Source organism: Colobus angolensis, unplaced genomic scaffold (genome assembly GCF_000951035.1).
Source record: "Colobus angolensis palliatus isolate OR3802 unplaced genomic scaffold, Cang.pa_1.0 Scaffold138, whole genome shotgun sequence".
NCBI classification, from domain to species: Eukaryota; Metazoa; Chordata; class Mammalia; order Primates; family Cercopithecidae; genus Colobus; species Colobus angolensis.
In genome coordinates this window covers 1,299,090-1,317,255 of record NW_012114466.1, presented here as the reverse complement: position 1 = coordinate 1,317,255, position 18,166 = coordinate 1,299,090, and the positions used below count along the sequence as shown (strand labels likewise).

General features: G+C 51.2%; 1 protein-coding gene across 1 annotated transcript in view; it reads left to right on the top strand.

Annotated features, from left to right (window-relative positions):
• GTSE1 (G-2 and S-phase expressed 1) overlaps positions 1–18,166 on the top strand; it is a 35,331-nt gene that overhangs the window by 7,768 nt on the left and 9,397 nt on the right. Inside the window, exons 2-8 of the mRNA XM_011934792.1 lie at positions 313–370; positions 482–1,106; positions 4,403–4,567; positions 6,130–6,253; positions 8,523–8,903; positions 15,661–15,733; positions 17,012–17,076. Coding sequence (XP_011790182.1) covers positions 313–370; positions 482–1,106; positions 4,403–4,567; positions 6,130–6,253; positions 8,523–8,903; positions 15,661–15,733; positions 17,012–17,076 — 1,491 coding nt within the window. The remainder of the gene's footprint in view (positions 1–312; positions 371–481; positions 1,107–4,402; positions 4,568–6,129; positions 6,254–8,522; positions 8,904–15,660; positions 15,734–17,011; positions 17,077–18,166) is intronic.

Below are 18,166 nucleotides of genomic sequence, written 5' to 3'. Positions count from 1 at the left end.
CTGTAGTCCCAGCTACTCGGGAGGCTGAGGCAGGAGAATGGCGTAAACCCTGGAGGCGGAGCTTGCAGTGAGCTGAGATCCGGCCACTGCACTCCGGCCCGGGCGACAGAACAAGACTCCGTCTCCAAAAAAAAAAAGGAAAAAATCTAACTTAGAGCCTCCTATGAAAAACTAAATTAACATAATGACAGGATACACTTTGGGGAGTGAAATTTCACAGTACCTTTATTTAGTTCTAAGCTATAGAGCCTGGTAATATTTTTCTCTTTATCAGCTGTGGCACTAAAATAACAGTGGATTCTTTCCCCCTAGACATTCTTCTTTTGGCCGATGAAAAATTTGACTTCGATCTTTCATTGTCTTCTTCAAGGTAAACAAATGAGTTTTCTTCCCTTGCCTTGGGCATAACCACATTCAGTAAAGTCTTTCCTTTAAATGCCAATGTTATGAGTTATTAATAATTGTTTTTTTAAAAAAATAGTGCAAATGAAGATGATGAAGTCTTCTTCGGACCCGTTGGACATAAAGAAAGATGTATTGCTGCCAGCTTGGAATTAAATAACCCGGTTCCCGAACAGCCTTCGTTGCCCGCGTCTGAGAGTCCCTTTGCCTGGAGCCCTCTGGCCGGGGAGAAGTTTGTGGAAGTGTACAAAGAAGCTCACTTACTGGCTTTACAGATTGAGAGCAGCAGCCGGAACCAGGCGGCCCAGGCTGCCAAGCTTGAAGACCCTCAGAGCCAGGGTGTGGAAAGATTCATACAGGAGTCAAAATTAAAAATAAACCTCTTTGAGAGAGAAAAGGAAATGAAGAAAAGCCCCACGTCTCTTAAAAGAGAGACATACTACCTGTCAGACAGCCCCTTGCGGGGGTCCTCTGTGGGAAAGCCTCGGCTCTTGGCCTCCTCCCCGGCCCTGCCCAGTTCTGGTGCCCAGGCCAGCCTCGCCCGGGCGCTGGGGCCTCCGCGCTCTGCTCATGCTTTGCCCAGGGAGTCATGCACTGCTCCTGCTCCAAGTCAGGCAGCGACTCAGAGGAGGCCCGGGAGCAAATTGCTGCTGCCTCGAGTGGCTTCTGTTAGAGGAAGAAGCATCCCTGGGGCTGCGGAGAAGGTAAATGCCACAGCAGCACACCTGTCTGGGGAGCCGCCACTCCTTGCCCCTCAGCCCTCTCACGGAAGCCACATGGGGAAAGCCGCGGAGGTGGCGAGGCTCCGAGGCTTCCGAAGCACAGGAATGGGGAGTCCAGGAAAAGCAGTCGCCAATAGGGAGCTGATGTGGGGGTGGCTTGGGTAGGGTTGGGGTGACTTAATACTTCCTCCTAAATTCTGTCTGAAGTTGTTCCTTTTGTTTTGTTACAATGCTGGATATGCCACACAGTACGGATTTCATTTGCTTTAACAAGCAACCTCTTCTAAAAACTCCCCCTCCTCTGTGATAGCTGCTAGTCAGCCTCCTTGACCGTGCCTCAGTTTACATTGCATTCCTCCTGGGCATTAAGTGAGGTGAGCTTTCCTGGGAGGTGGCAGTTGACAGGGGTGCCTTTGGGTGCAGTCTACCAACTCTGGGACACTGAGGGTCCTGGAGGTCTGGGGGAAAGGTGGGGGTGAGCACAGGGCTTGCTGCCAGGGCTGCCCGATCTGGCTCTTGCTTGGGAGAGGGAGGCTGCTCCTCCTGTGGGAGAGGCTGCAGAGAGGAGGACAGGGCGGGTGGGAGCCCCGGGGCCCACCCTGCAGCCCGTTCCCAACTCTGCCCCCTCCCCTGGGCAGCACTTACAGAGGAAGACCCTGGGTGGGGCCATTAGGAGGTACAGGCAAATGCAGAATGCTCAGCATGGGCCCAGAAATTCCTTTACCCCCACCAAGCCCATCTCCTGAGCCACGTGACTCCCTGTGGTGAGAGCCAAGAATGGAAGCCAGCCGAGGTGCAGCTGCCACGCACTGCCCTTGACAAGGACGTATGTCCGGCACTACCACCCCGAATAGCTGGGGCCTGTCCGTTGGTCCTGCAAACTCCTTTTATTGGAGCCCGTTTGGATGTAAATTCCTACCGTGATGTTTCTAGAATGAGAGCGGGATGGGTCTTGCTGTGTGGAGCACACGTGGACTCGGGACAGGGATTGTGCATGTAGCATGCGTGGACTCGGGGAGAGAGGTGGTGTGATGTGGGGTGCTCCAGACCCACTGAAGCATCTCCTTTGATCTCCTGGTCCTCCGTGGTGAGCTGGGGTCCAGAGAGCTTGTTCCCAGCGGACAGGGCACTGTGCGCACAGCTGAGATGCACTCACTCACGCACACTTGGGAGCCCCACCACCTCCTGCATGCTTGTCTGGGAGAAGTCACTCCTAGAGCGGCTCACGGCACATGCTCACTCCTGTGAGGAGTCATTAGCAATGGGTGGACCACTTGATTGTAACACCTACTTAAAAGTGTGCTTCACAGACAGCTGCTAGGATGCCTAAAGGAAGAAGAAAAAGAAAATAACCAGTGTTATTTTGAGGATGAGGATGTGGAGGATGAGGAGAAGGTTGAGGATGTGGAAGTTGGAAGCTCACGCACTGCTGGTGGGACCGTGAAACGGTGCAGCTGTTGTGGAAACAGTTTGGCAGCTCCTCAAAAAACTAAATGTAGAGGTCCCATGGGACCCAGCAGCTCCACTCCTTAGTACACAGACCTGAGAGAATTGAAGCCATATTCACAGAAAAAGCCACATGCAGATGTTCAAAGCAGCATTATTCATAACAGCCAAAAGAGTAGGACCAACCCAGGCATCCAGCCAATGATGAACGGGTAAAGAAAATGGGCTCTCTCCAGACAATGGTTTATTTCTGGCAACAAGAAGGAACACTGCCAGGTGTGGTAGCTCACACCTGTAATCACAGCACTTTGGGAAGCCAAGGTGGGCGAATCACCTGAGGTCAGGAGTTTGAGCCCAGCCTGGCCAACATGGCGAAACCCCGTCTCTACAAAAAATACAAAAATTAGCCATGTATGGTGGTGCACACCTGCAATCTCAACTACTTGGGAGGCTGAGGCAGGAGAATCGCTTGAAGCTGGGAGGTGGAGGTTGCAGTGAGCCAAGATGGCGCCACTGCACTCTAGCCTGGGCAACAGAGCAAGACTCCGTCTCCAGGAGAAACACAGTGCTGATACATGCTTAACACAGACAACCCTTGAAAACATTTTGCCCAGTGAAAGAGGCCATAACAAAAGGTCTCATGTCATATGGTTCCATTTATATGAAATGACCATGACAGGTCAATGACAGAGGTGTGGTTGAGTGCTTCCCTAGATGGGGCTGGGGAGGTTGAGGGAATGGGGAGTAACTGCTAATGGGTACAGGTTTTTGTTTGTTTGTTTTTTCTGAGACAGAGTTCTGCTCTTGTTGCCCAGGCTGGAGTGCAATGGTGCGATCTTGGCTGACTGCATCCTCTGCCTCTCGGGTTCAAGCAGTTCTGTCTCAGTCTCCCGAGTAGCTGGGATTACAGGCGCATGCCACCACGCCTGGCTAATTTTTGTATTTTTAGTAGAGACAGGGTTTCATCCTATTAGTCAGGCTGGTCTCGAACCCCTGACCTCAGGTGATCTGCCCGCCTCAGCCTCCCAAAGTGCTGGGATTACAGGTGTGAGCCACCGTGCCTAGCCGGGAACAGATTCTTTTTAGGAACAGGACCATATTTTAAGATTAGCTTGTGCTGGTTGTACAACATAACAGATGTACTAAAAACCACTGAAGTATATACTGTTTAAAATAGTGACTTTTACGTTATCAGAAGTATCTCAGTTTTTAGAAATGCTATAAAGGGAAAAAGTTACTGCTGCGTCTTTACCACTCTGAGCTTCTATTGCTGTTACCTTATTAACCCTCCTGTTATGAGGGGCTATTTATGTAAGTATGAATTAGTTCCATGAATGCCCTTGTCCCTAAATATGTTAGGAACTTATTTTTTGACTCTTCTGGCGAAAGAAAATGGCTTTCAGTACTAGGCCAAGAAGATTTATTGCAATTGTGCAGTTTCTCTGGTACAGATGGCCATTTAATGGATGAGTCCTTTCTGTACAGCATTTTAAAATTTGTTTAACTAGACCAGCTTTCTCATTATCATTCTTAAATAAGGATCCTGACTGGGGAACGGCTTTAGAGGACCGCTGTCCTATTAATGACCTGTGTCAGTATCATTTGATGCTGTTTTTAATGAGGAAGCAAAATCCATCATCACTTTTGTCCACAGTGATTTGGTGGAGGATGTGAACTGCTTGCTCTGTTCCCTTCAATCTAGCTGATGAATGGAGGAACACGCATAGCATTGGGGAAGATAGTGCCTGAGCTTGCTTTAAATTGAAGCCTGAGTATCTCTGTACATTGTTAAGGACTAGACAGTTCTCACAGTTCAAATTAAATTTTTTCAGCCCAAGAAAGAGATTCCAGCTAGTCCTTCCAGGACAAAAATCCCAGCCGAGAAGGAATTCCACCAGGATGTTCTCCCTGAGAAACATGCCCCAGGTGCTGTCAGTGTGCCGGCTGCTGGAAGCCACTTGGGCCAGGGCAAGCGGGCGATACCTGTTCCAAATAAGGTGAGTTGGCTGCTGGGGCCCAGACTTGTGGTTGCTGGGAATGAGGTGGCAGCTGTGTGTACAAGTGCTTTGGATTAAAATCAGTGGCTCATACCTATAATCCCAGCATTTTGGGAGGCCAAGATGGGAGGATCACTTGAGCCCGAGAGTTCAAGACCATCCTGAGCAACATGATGAAACCCATCTCTCCAAAAAATACAAAAATCAGCTGGGCATGGTGGTACGCACCTGTAGTTCCAGCTACTCGGGAGGCTGAGATGGGATGATTGCTTGAGCCCAGGAGGTGGAGGCTGCAGTGAGTCATAATCATGTACTGCACCCCAGGTTGGGTGACAGAACGAGACCCTGTCTCAAAAAAAAAAAAAAAAAAAAAAAAAAAAAAGAGGTGGAAAAGTTGAAAATACACCCACAAGAGGCAGCCTGCAAAATACATGCAGAGAATACTGGCTTCGCTGTGTGCACTGATGGCTGGCCTCTGCCCTGGGAGCTGTGTGGGTTGGGAAAAGTCAGTGTCTCAGAGCCCTAGTTCGTAGGTGGGGATATTCCGTTTCCCTCATGTAGGGTCCTTGAACAGATGACATGAGATGTTGATGTTTTGAAAACAGCAGCTGGGTGTGGTGGCTCACACATGTAATCTCAGCACTTTGGGAGGCTGAGGCAGGAGGCTCAGTTGAGCCCAGGAGTTTGAGACCAGCCTGGGCAATGTAGTGAGACCCCATCTCTACTAAAAAATAAAAATAGCCAGGTATGGTGGTGCATGCCTGTGGTCCCAGCTATTTGGGAGGCTGAGGTGAGAGGATTGCTTGAACCCAGGAGGTCAAGGCTGCAGTGAGCTGTGATCATGCCACCACATTCCATTCCAGCCTGGGCAACAGAGTGAGACCCTGTCTGAAAGAAAAAACTGCAGTTCCTCATAGGCATGGATACCTATCAGCCACATCTTGGCCACTTATTTTCTGGCACTGGCGGTAAACCGAGCTGGGTGTAAGAGTACTGGCAGTTCTTGTTAAAAGTGCCCAAAGCTGGGCCCTACAGCTGCTGACTCATGGGGTCTGGGCTGGGGCCCCAAATCTGCATTTCCGCTATAGCTCCCTAATGTGATCCTCACGCAGGAGCTTGAAGACTATGCTTTGAGAAGTGCTGCTTGACTTTTTTCTTCTTCAAATTCAAGATGATAATATTAGATTATTTAAAAATATTAAAAACCCCTACTTTTTTTTTTTTTTTCGCCCAGGCTGGAGTGCAACGGCACGGGCTCAGCTCACTGCAACCTCCACCACCTGGGTTCAAGCGATTCTCCTGCCTCAGCCTCCCAAGTAGCTGGGTGCCTACCACCATGCCAGGCTAATTTTTATATTTTTAGTAGAGACGGGGTTTCACTATATTGGCCAGGCTGGTCTCAAACTCCTGACCTTGTGATCCGACCGCTTCGGCCTCCCAAAATTCTGGGATTGCAGGCGTGAGCCACCGCGCCTGGCCAAAAACCCCTTACTTTTGCAGACATAAGTTACAGGTAAATAATGAGATCTTTGCTGATTCTGTTTTTTCACATTTTGCCCCAGTTGGGGTTGAAGAAGACCCTGTTAAAAGAACCCGGCTCTACCAGCAATCTCGCAAGGAAGTCCTCCTCAGGGCCTGTTTGGAGCGGGGCATCCAGTGTGTGCACATCCCCAGCAGCGGGCAAAGGTGAGGCAGCCGGCATCGTGCCTGGACCCACATCTGGCCAGGTGAGGCCTGGAGTGCTGCTGAGGCCTCGGAGACTGTTTCTACAGAGGGCGTGCTCTGTGCGGTGGACCAGGCTGTCGGCTGAGTCGCTGTGCTTGCCCTCAGTGCGTCTGTCCCATGAGGAGGGCACAGTCAGATGGGTGGCTTCAGTCTAGGTGTTACACACAGCCAGAAAGCGTGTATGATACCGCGTGCCTGAGAACACAGAAGGAATCAGGCTCATGTCAATGCCATGAGACACCAGTTTTAAAATAGGACTATTCCAGATAATTTAGGGCATATGGCCCCCATAACTCCTGGGTGCCTGTTTAAATCCATGCTCCCACACCTGTTTGAGGTCAAGCCACGGCTGCCATCTAGTGGTAAGGGAAAGCCTTCGCCTTTCTGCTCTTCAGAGCGAAATCCTCTTGAAGGTGCATTGGCGGTGTGGAGTCTCGGGGTCGTTGAGGGCAGCACGGTGTGGATTGTGTTCACAAAATGAAAAAAGTGGGCCTGGTGCAGTGGCTCACACCTGTGATCCCAGCACTTTGGGAGGCCGAGATGGGTGGATCGCTTGAGTCCTGGAGTTTGAGACCAGCCTGGCCAACATGGTGAAACCCTGTCACTATTGAAAACACAAAAACTAGCCGGGCATGGTGGCGGGTGCCTGTAGTCCCAGCTACTGGGGAGACTGGGGCACAAGAATCGCTTGAACCCGGGAGGCGGAGGATGCGGTAAGCCGAGACTGCGTCACTGCACTCCAGGCTGGGCGTCAGCGAGACTCCGTCTCAAAAAAAGAAAAGTGTGTACTCTAATCAGAGAATCCTCACTCTGCCATTCTGTGATTAAGAGAGGTTTGTGTCCTTATCTTTACAGACTGAGGTGACGACCTCCTGAGCTCAAGCAATCCTCCCACCTCAGCCTCCTGAATAGCTGGGACTACAGCCACATGCCACCACACCCAGCTAATTTTGTGTGTGTGGTTTTGTTTTGTTTTGTTTTTGAGATGGAGTCTCCCTCTATTGCCAGGTTGGAGTGCAGTGGTGCAATCTTGGCTCACTGCAACCTCTGCCTCCTTCCAGTGATTCTCTTGCCTCAGCCTCCCAAGTAACTGGGACTACAGGTGCCCGCCACCACGCCTGACTAATTTTTGTATTTTTAGTAGAGATGGGGTTTCACCATGTTGGCCAAGATAGTCTCGATCTCTTGACCTCATGACCCGCCCGCTTCGATCTCCCAAAGTGCTGGGATTACAGACGTGAGCCACTGCGCCTGGCACACATTTTTGTGTTTTTTGTAGAGAGGATGGTCTCACTATATTAGCCAGGCTGATCGCGAACTCCTGGCCTCGAGTGATCTCCTGCCTTGGCCTCCCAAAGTGTTTGGATTATAGGCATGAGCCACCACTCCTGTTCCTAAAGTTTTTATTTAAGAATCCTTGGGCACGGTGGCTCAGGCCTGTAATCCCAGCACTTTGGGAGGCCGAGACCAGCAGATCACGAGGTCAGGAGATCGAGACCATCCTGGCTAACACGATGAAACCCTGTCTCTACTAAAAAAATACAAAAATTAGCCGGGTGCAGTGGTGGGCGCCTGTAGTCCCAGCTACACGGGAGGCTGAGGCAGGAGAATGGCGTGAACCCGGAAGGCGGAGCTTGCAGTGAGTGGAGATTGCGCCACTGCACTCCACCCTGGGCGGCAGAGCGAGACTCCGTCTCAAAAAAAAAAAAAAAAAAAAAAGAATCCTTTACCAGATCATCTGTGTATATTGGTAGCTCAGTATTTATTATTCTAGTTTATCTGGTCTTCTATTTTAAATAGTGTTTATGGTTAATATGACCCAGACTCCTTGTAATTTTAAAGGAATCAACCAGTAACAATTGCGTCTTTTTTCCCTGTTCCCTGTCCACCTCTGTGACCAGACAGATGAGACATATAACTAGACTGTCCCCTTCCATCGGCTCAACTAATGTAGATTTCTCCTGCCAACATAATCCACGAAGATAGGAGAGCTTGAATTTATGCATGCTTGTGTACATGTTAGTAATGATTTTGAGGATAAGTACCTTAGAATACACTCAGCTAAGCTAAAAGCTGTCCTGTGTTTGATGATGTTGCCTGATGGGCTTATAGAATATTTTTAATGTGTCACATGTTTAAGGTAGATGAGCTAAAGACAGCATAACTTCTGTGTGTTTGTTAAACAGCTGCATAATTTTATAATGTGATTTTTGTGTGTACACCCTTCTAGCTAAATCAAGTGAATTTGCAAGTATTCCTGCAAACAGCTCCCGGCCTCTGTCAAACATCAGCAAGTCAGGCGGAATAGGACCTACCCTGCTGCGGCCAGCTCTGCCTGCAGGCCCTGTGGGGGCATCCTCCCGGCAAGCCAAGCAGGTCGATGTTTCTGGGCTGGCAGCGGAGCAGCCCTCAGCGCCCCCCTCAGCGTCCCCCACCCAACCCCAGACTCCGGAAGGTGGAGGCCAGTGGCCGAACTCCAGTTCCACTTGGTCAGAATCTTCTCAATTGAATAAGACTAGAAGTATCAGACGGCGAGATTCCTATCTAAATTCCAAGACAAAGGTTATGCCTACTCCTACAAATCAATTTAAAATTCCTAAGTTTTCTATTGGTGAGTAATAGATACATTTTAATGTATCTTTAAAATATTGAAGAAATTCCATTTAAAGTTTTAAACAATTATTGATGGCAGTGACGGTGTTTTTAGTGCTTTCCTCCAACAGTGCTTTCAGGTGTGACCCGCTGTCTTCTCGCCCACTTTGTTTTGGGGAGTCAGTGGAGGCCCCCAGAATGTCTTACGTTCGTTCTTGTGTGTGTGACACCCCGGAACTCTTAGGCTGCTTGTAAGGTTTTCTCTTTACTGTTACCGTCAGCAGTTTGATTATATGTGCTTTGAGACGGCTTTCTTTGCCTTTATCCTGCTTGGGGTTTCTTAGGCTTCTTTGATCTGTAGGTTGGTTTTTTTCCATCAAATTTGAAAAACCTTGGCCATTATTTCTTCAGCTATCTTTGCATCTTTCCTAGGCCTCTAATCAGATCTATTACAGGCCTCTTGACATTGTCTTACAGGACACCGAAGCTCTGTTCTTTTTTTTAAATTTCAGCCTTTTTTCTTTTTCTTTTCTTTCTTTTTTTTTTTTGTTTTGTTTTTTATTTTTTGTTTTTTGAGACGGAGTCTCATTCTGTCACCCAGGCTAGAATGCACTGGCATGATCTTGGCTCACTGCAACCTCCACTTACTGAGTTCAAGCAATTCTCCTTCCTCAGCCTCCTGAGTAGTTGGGATTATAGGTGCCCGCCACCATGCCCTGGTAATTTTTTTTGTATTTTTGGTAGAGACGGGGTTTCGCCATGTTGGCCAGGCTGGTCCCTAACTCCTGACCCACCCACCTCGGCCTCCCAAACTGTTGGGATTACAGGCGTGAGCTGCCACGCCCGGCCCAGCCTTTTCCCTTGAGCTGCGGTTTGGGTCATTTCTGTTGTCAGATATCATTTCTTCTGCAGTGCCTAATAGCTGTGATGCCCATCCAGTTAACTTTCTGTTTCTAACATAATAGTTTCCCCTTATTTCTCCTCATGGTACTTGCATTTTCTTTTACATCCTCGTGAGCAAATTGATAATGGTTTTAAGGTCTACGATTCTTCTCATACCATCTTCCGCATCATTTTGGGGTCTGTTTCTGTTGACTAATTTTGTTTCCGGGTTTTGGCCTCATTTTCCTGCCTCTACGTTTTTTACAGGTTTTTCTTGGTTGTTGGATATTGTCAGGTGTAGACGTTTGAATGTCTGGATTTTGTTGTCTTTCTCTGAGGAGTTGGGTTGGGCTTGGCAGGCAGTGAAGGTGCAGATCATCCTTCTGAGGCTTTTTATGCTTTGAAGTGGTGGGTCTAGAATAGTCTTTCCGCCTCCTGCCACCGGCGCCCTTCCCAAGGCCTCTGCTGCACGCCCGTGTGTCCCGCGAGGTCCCTGCACTCCGGCTGCTGCAAGATGGTGGCTTCGTGGCCCTGTGAGCTCCGCTCGTTGCTGCCCGGTAGTTGCTCTTCTCTTGACCTTGAGGACTCCTGCCCTGTACCTGTGCACTGCCTGGTGCTCAGCCAGAGACTCGAGATTCCCCTTGGGTTCCTAGAGCTCGTTCTAGGAGTAGCCCCCTCCTCTCTAGTTTCTGGCCCTCACATTGCAGCCACCTCAGCCTCCTAAGCCCCAGCCACTGCCCTCTCCAGTCACTGAGGCCACCAGCCCTAGCAGGTGTCTGGCCAGTAGTGGGTAGGTGTTTGTAAAGTTTCCATGAATTACTCGAACAATTGTGTGCAATGCAGAAAGTTCTCAGAGCTGACTTAAGGTGAGAGGAGCGTCCTGGCCTCCTCTGTCAGGTAGATCTATCTGCCCTCTGGGTGCTTGAGGATTTTAAGTTCTGGCAGTGCCAGCCAGCACAGGCAGCCTGTAACTCCCGGAAACCACACTCTGAGTCCTGCTGTAGGAACAAGCTGTTCTGCTGAGTGTCTTCTCTGTGCTGGAATGCTTTGGGGGACAAGGGACATCATGATAAGACAGACCTACTCTCACGGAATTTCTGTTTAATAGGAAAAGACACGAAATGTTGTCAGATGAGCAGGCCTTCAGATCCTAGCATAACGAAGCGACTAAGAGAAGATGGTGTCCTGGGGCTGGCGTGTTTGGGGAGGAATTTGCATCAGGTGGTTCTTTGGCAAAGATGGTCAGGAGGTGACACGGGACTGAGATCTGAACCAGGACACCGAGGCAACTGGTAGGAAAGTTTAAGGGGGAGCACTCCAGGCAGAGGCAATGGCGAGTACAGAGGTCCTGGGGCAGGAAGGCACGGGGTGCGCTCCGGGAGCAGCTCAGGGGCCGAGGATAGGAGCGCGGCCACTGTGGTCCGGATTCCGCATAGACGTGCGACAGCTGGTCGGTACCCCTTGGTGTGAGGGACCCAGGCTTCTTCCATCCTGTGTTGCTGTGATGAGCTTCTCGTCCTCGTGGTCTAGTGTGGCTGCACCGGCTCTGGCCCTCACACCTCCCGGCAGGAAGCCTGTTTAGGTGAAGGAGAGCAAATCCTCACCTTTCAAGGACTCTCACTGCAAGTTGTCTCTGTCACTCCATTTATGTCCCGTTGGTCACCACACTTCCCTGCACAGGATGCTAGGACACGTTGTCTTTATTCTGCACACAGCTGAAATGTCTTACTGAGAAGAGGAGGAAAGTAGCTGTTGAACAAAAACTAGCAACCTCAGCCAGTCGGTGACCAAGGGGCAGGGTAAGAAGAGATGAAGACAGAGGGGCAGCCCGAGGCCAGCTCGCAGAGCGCCGCGTGACCAGAGCGGGACCTGGAGTACCGTCAGTTCCAGAGGATGTGCATGCAAGAGATTAGAGCAGAGCGACTTGACCTTCAGAAGATCCCTCCATAGATGGAAGAGCAGAGTCTGTGGGCGGGAGCGAGGTGGGGAGGGTAATGCGGACCTCGCCCTCACTGTTGGGGAGGAGGCTAGTGCTGGGGAAGGAGGCTGGGGTGCTGTGGTCTGCCTGACATTCTGGTAGCTTAGGGCCCATGTGGCAGTGTAGAAAGGGACTCGAGTGGCCCTGAGGTTCTGGCGGAACCTGGGTGCTGCCGCTCATGTGACAGGAGGGCTGGAAGAGGCAGCGGGCAGACTCCACGGCCCCATTTTGGAAGTAGTGAGGGTGGCAGGCCACTTGGGCTGCTGCTGAGGGGTGGAGCAGGCTGAGAACTCAGAGAGGCCACAGCTGGAGACCTCAGTGTAGGTTTCAACAGCAGAGAGCTGAGTTTGTAGAGATGGGAGCTGTGGGCCGGGCACGGTAGCTCACGCCGGTAATCCTAGCACTTTGGGAGGCCAAAGTGAGTGGATCACCTGAGGTCAGGAGTTCGAGACCAGCCTGATCAACATGGTGAAATCCTGTCTCTACTAAAAATACAAAAATTAGCCAGGCATGGTGGCACATGCCTGTAATCCCAGCTACTTGGGAAGCTGAGGCAGGAGAATCACTTGAGCCAGGAGGCAGAGGTTGTAGTGAGCCGAGATGGTGTCACTGCATTCCAGCCTGGGTGACAGAACGAGACTGTCTCAAAAAAAAAAAAAAGAAAGAAAGAAAGAAAAGAAATGGGAGCTATGATTGGGTGGGTTCTTCAGGGACACCCCACGGCCCAGATCACGTGGAGGTTTGTTCGGCAGTGCTTGCTTCTCTTCTGCCTGAATGCCTGGAGCCGGGACACGTGTCTGCCGTGTTTCTCCTGACCACATTGGCACAAATGTCGGCTGGTCTCCACAAATGTCGGCTGGCTGTCGGGCTGCTTGATGCCACAGGACTTCTGCTAATCCCAGATTCCCTGTTGACTTTGCCCTGTTTCCCAGACCGTGCCCCTGGGGGCTCCTTAGGCACCTCTCAGACGTGCATTTCACCTTCAGCAGGCGGTTCCTCCTCTCTCCACGATGCTGGGAACAGGGCTGTCTCTTGCACGCCTTTGGTCATTCATCAGGGTCAAAACTGGTCCCACAGACTCAGCACTGGCCAGAAGAGAGGCCCCAAGGGAATGGCCATGCTGTTGGGAACACACAGCTCTGGGAGGCACGTGGTGGTGCGCACTCTTTGGCTGAGAGCACTGGTGGTGTTGCTCCTTGGCTGTGACACCAGCTGTCACTGTGGAGGAGAAGTGAGGGCTGAGGGCACTCGTAGCGTGGGACCACATGAGCGGTGCCCTGTAGTGGAGCCTTTCATACATGCACTTTCTCAAAATACTCGAGACAAGCAGCCTTCTTTGTCTGAAACAGTCAAACACTGAAAACAGTCCAGTGACAAATGTTGCTATTCACTCTGAGTCCACGCTGCCGGGTCACCCAGAGGATTGAGACTTGGAATTCTGGGTACTGGGAGCTGCAGTGAAGCTGTGCTGTCCTGGTTTAGGGAAGAGCTGACGTGGGCCTGGGAGGCGCGTGTGCGCATGCAGCCCTAGGGCACTCTTGAGGGTGTCAGGAGATGGCTTGTTCGTGTTCTGTTTCATAAGAAGAATGACCTTCCTGTGCCACCGTGGAAGCTGATGAAGAGTGCACTCCACCCAGCTGAGGGAGAGGACAACCAAGAGGAAGGGATCCCGGGAGAGGGGGAGCCAGCGCGGGAGGCGGCGAGGGAGAGGCAGGGGGCGGGGGAGAGGGAGGCGGCGAGGGAGAGGCAGGCGGCGAGGGAGAGGGAGGCAGGCTTGCCTCCGCACCCACCAGGTGTGACCACCTTGGGTCTCACAAAGACCTCTGTGAATGGTGCAGGGTCAGTGACTCAAGAATGTTCCAAAAGACAGGGATGATAGGATGATTCAGTCACAGACCACCCCACTCCATAAAAGAAAAGAAACACTAGGATGAGCAACACAGTGAGACCCCAATTCAAATTTTGAAAAAATTTCAAAAAAATTTAGCCAGGCATGGTGCTGGGCACCTGTAGTCCCAGCTACTTGGGAGGCTGAGGCAGGAAGATCACTTGAGCCCAGGAGTTCAAGGCTGCAGTGAGCTGTGATCACGCCACTGCACTCCAGCCTGGGTGACAGAGCAAGACCTTGTTTCTTGTAAGAAAGAAAAGAAACAAACAAACCGAAAACGGAGGTGGAGAGAGGATGGGAGCACGTTTGGCTCAGCTGTGTGCAAGCTGCACACCTCTCCAGTGCTGGGGTGAACACTGGAGGCCTGGTGAACTCACAGGTGGGGGCGGTGGGAAGGTGTGAGGGGCAGATTTTTAACTCTTGTAACAAATGGAGTTTTTGAAGAATGTGGAGGTAGCAATGTGGGTGTGTGATTTAGACATGTGTGAGGGTAGACATCATAAGAAGCTGCCAGCAAGTTGGAGGCAGAGCTGGGTGTGTTGCGAGACTTGTTTGTCTCATAAAATTTTAACCTTCATTTTTAAAAACTCTGTGCGTGAATCACTTTGACGGAGGTGATTTTTAAAAGAATAGGAGAGGCTGGGGCGGTGGCTCACACCTGTAATCCCAGCACTTTGGGAGGCCGAGGTGGGCAATCACTTGAGGTCAGGAGTTCGAGACCAACCTGGCCAACATGGCAAAATGCTGTCTCTACTAACAATACAAAAATTAGCCGGGCGTGGTAGCAGGCACCTATAATTCCAGCTACTCTGGAGGCTGAGGCACGAGCATCACTTGAACCCAGGGGTCGGAGGTTACAGTGAGCCAAGATCACACCACTGCACTGCACTCCAGCCTGGGTGACAGAGAGAGACTCTGTCTCAAAAAAAAAAAAAGAAAAAGAAAAGAACAGGAGAGAGGAAATGTAAGTGCAGGCAGCCTTTTTGAGGAGACCTGACTTTAAAGAGGGGCAGGGACGTGGGACAGGAGCTTGGGTGCAGGGGCAGGAGGGCGGGCGTGAGCTTGTTGAGATGGAGGGCCCAGCAGCAGCTGTGATATTGCCAGAGAGTGGGGCTGTCTGTGGGGGCAGCAGCCTGGACCCTTGCCTGGCCTCCTGGAAGCACCTGCAGAGAAGAGGTCTCAGCTCCGGGCCCCACCCTTTCCTCTTAGTGCTGGGGTAAGGGGCTCTGAGGGACAGCCGCTTTCCCCCATGGCTTCCCAGACATAGCAAGGTGTTCCAAGGGGGTCCTGGTGCCTGAGGCTTTGGAGGCCCCAGAGCACATGTGCTGATACTCAGGTGCACACTGGGATTTTCAAGGAGCCCGTATAGTGGAGGAGGAACCACGGAGCCAGTGTTTGGAGGGGGTGGTGGCGGGACTGGACCTCTGGGGCCTGTGGTGGGCCTTAGCTCAGTACCTGGTGACCCTTTTGCCCTCTGAGCCTGCTTTTCATCCCATTGTGAATATCAGATGAGATCATACACATGGAAATACTTGTCAACTAAAACAGCACAAACACAATGTAATGAATTATTATTATCCCATTAATGTCATGGTTCAGGAAATGAGGTATGTGGGCTCTGTTGGGCATGCCTGGGAACCTGAACCCCTGCAGTGTCGTTCCTGTGGGCAAGTGTCTAGCGCGTGCAGGTGCCGTCTGACAAGTCGACTTCACTCTGTGAAAGTCGTGCTCTGCCCTGATGGGATCAATGGCCAGGGTGGAGTGGCGCAGTGAAGAGGGCTCTTACCTTTCTCCCCCACGTCCATCCATCAGACCGCAGCCTTTGCCTGGGCCGGGGTCCCCATGTAGGGGTGAGTGCCTCTCATGCTCCTGCCTACGGCAGGGTGGCCCTTTGTGGACCAGTGCCACCTACACTACAAGTTGGGACAGTGGAGATACTCGGAGAATTGCCTATTTGGTGAAGATCCCCCAACAGTAGTTCTCCCCCGATCGCTTTGGCTGACTGCACACTTCTTTTGTTGGTCTTAGGTGACTCCCCGGACGGTGCAACACCAAAGCTGTCGCGGGCGCAGCGGCCGCAATCGTGCACGTCAGTTGGCAGGTGAGTGACGTTGGTCCGCTTCCTCTCTTTATGGCTGTAGAGTGACTCATGCATCCGCTACCCTCAAGCATTTGGTAACCCTGCAGCCTGGCCTGCACATCTGGCTTCAGTGCCAGTCTCTTGGGTGCAGGCTGAGCTCCCGACCTGTACCAGCCCCTTTTAGATCTCCTGCAGACTTAAGACATCTGAGACTTCCGCGATGCAGTACGGCGTTTCCCAGCTCTGAACTGATGTGGTTGCCACTCCAGGCTGCATAGCAGAAGCCCCTCCGGCACTCTTAGGACTGCCTGCGCCCAGCCTGCTCCAGGGGTTCTGATTCGGTTCATCTAGCCTGGAGGCCAGCAGCTGGATTTCCTAAAGCTCCTGGGTGACTGTGACTCGTCCCGCAGTCGAAGAGCACTGGCGTGGCACCTTGATTCTGACTTGGCTTTGAATCCCAGCTCCACCACTTCCTGGTCTTTGATCCAGTATAAGTTCCCAAATGTTGCTGACCTTTTTCCTCATGTCGAGTAGGGATGGCCCAGGCTCAGCAGAGCAGGCACCGCAGACAGTAAGAAAATGTGCAGATGCTCGCGCAGGAGTTGCTCAGGTAGCAGCCCCACCCGCACCATCCCGAGCCCCAGTGCAGCTCTGTGGACCCTGGCACAGCACAGGAGAGCTCGCACTGGTGCCCTTTAGCCTGTGTGCACCTCAAAGTCTCCTGTGTGGAGCTGGGGTGTGGGCAGCAGGAAGGACACTCAGACCCCCCGGACCAGCATGGGGTCCTGGTGCCATTGTGTGACCAGGCGGGCACTTCTCTGGACCTTGCTGAGGGGAAGTGGGCAGAGTAAGCCTGGGCTAGGACACCAGAGAGGGTGCTGCTGGCTCTGCCATGGACCAGCCTGGGGCCGCTTGCAAGTCTTTTGATGACTCTGGGCTTTAGTTTCCTCCTGTGTGAGCTCAGGACACGCTTTGGAAGGTGGAACCAGCCAGTCCCTCACGTGCTGCGTGTGGTGCGGTGCTAAGCTGCTGTCCCTCCCACGCATGGTGTTGAAGAGCAAAGACCAGACCCAGGCAGCCACTGGTCACCTCACTTGTCTCTCTGTGCCTCAGTTTCCTCACCTCACCCAGGATTACTTTGAGGATTACATTTGTCAGAATTTTTCTTTTCTTTTTTTTTTTTTTGATCCAAAATGTGTTTATTGAGATGGTTTCCCACTCATCTTGATTCAGAGTGCTTTTAGTGCTGCTTCCTCCTAAAGGAACATCCTTCTGTAAGCCTTGCTTTTCCTCCTGTAGGCTGGCAGAGGACAGTGGAGCAGCCAACACACAAAACTACCGTTTGTGCATGGCTAAAGACCGTGGTGATTTTATAGCATCCTGGGCATTTCACATCCATGAAGTAGGAATTGGGGCTCTGCACCAGGCATTTCTTCTCGTGTTTCCTCTTCTCTTCTGGGAAGAGATGAAGGATATCCTTTGCGAGAGGCATGTTCTTGTATGGGTAGGTCGTCACTGCCGGAAAGGAGCCAATTTTTCTTTTCTTTTTTTTTTTTGAGACGGAGTCTCACTCTGTCGCCCAGGCTGGAGTGCAGTGGCGCCATCTCAGCTCACTGCAAGCTCCGCCTCCTGGGTTCACGCCATTCTCCTGCCTCAGCCTCCCGAGTAGCTGGGACTATAGGTGCCCACCACCTCACCTGGCTAATTTTTTGTATTTTTAGTAAAGACAGGGCTTCACCGTGTTAGCCAGGATGGTCTCCATCTCCTGGCCTCATGATCCACCTGCCTCGGCCTCCCGATGTGCTGGATTACAGGTGTGAGCCACCACACCCGGCTGGAATTTTTATTTTCACTGGAATTTGTAGTGGGGCTTCCAGAACTTAGCAATAAACGGAGGAGGGTGGGGAATCCCAGAACTTGGCAGAGAGCAGTAGCTGGGGGTGACAGCAGTTGCTCTCTGGAGTGATTCTGTTTCTCTCTTGATTTCAGCCTCTTTGCTTTTGTTCCATTTAAATAGGCTAGAGTCAGTCTGTTTTCAGGCTCCTTTTGAAGTATGTTAACAATTGCCCAGAATAGAGCAACAGACAGGTCTCCCTGGCCTCCCGTGGGGGCCATGTGGTGGGATGTCCTGGACTCATTTTATTTTAAAATAATGTCTTTGTCCTTTTTGGGTTACTATAACAAACGTTCTATCGACTGCGTAGCTTGAACAACAGACATTTGTTTCTCACAGTTCTGGAGGCTAGAAATCCAAGATCAAGGCACCTGCAGATTTGGTGTCGGGTGAGGGCTTGTTTCTTGATTAACAGATGCCGCCTTCTCTCTGTCCTCACTGGAGTAGGGGTGAACAAGTTTCTTTTATGTTTATTTATTTGTTTATTTTGGATGGAGTCTCGCTCTGTCACCTGGGCTGGAGTGCAGTGGCGCGATCTCAGCTCACTGCAACCTCCACCT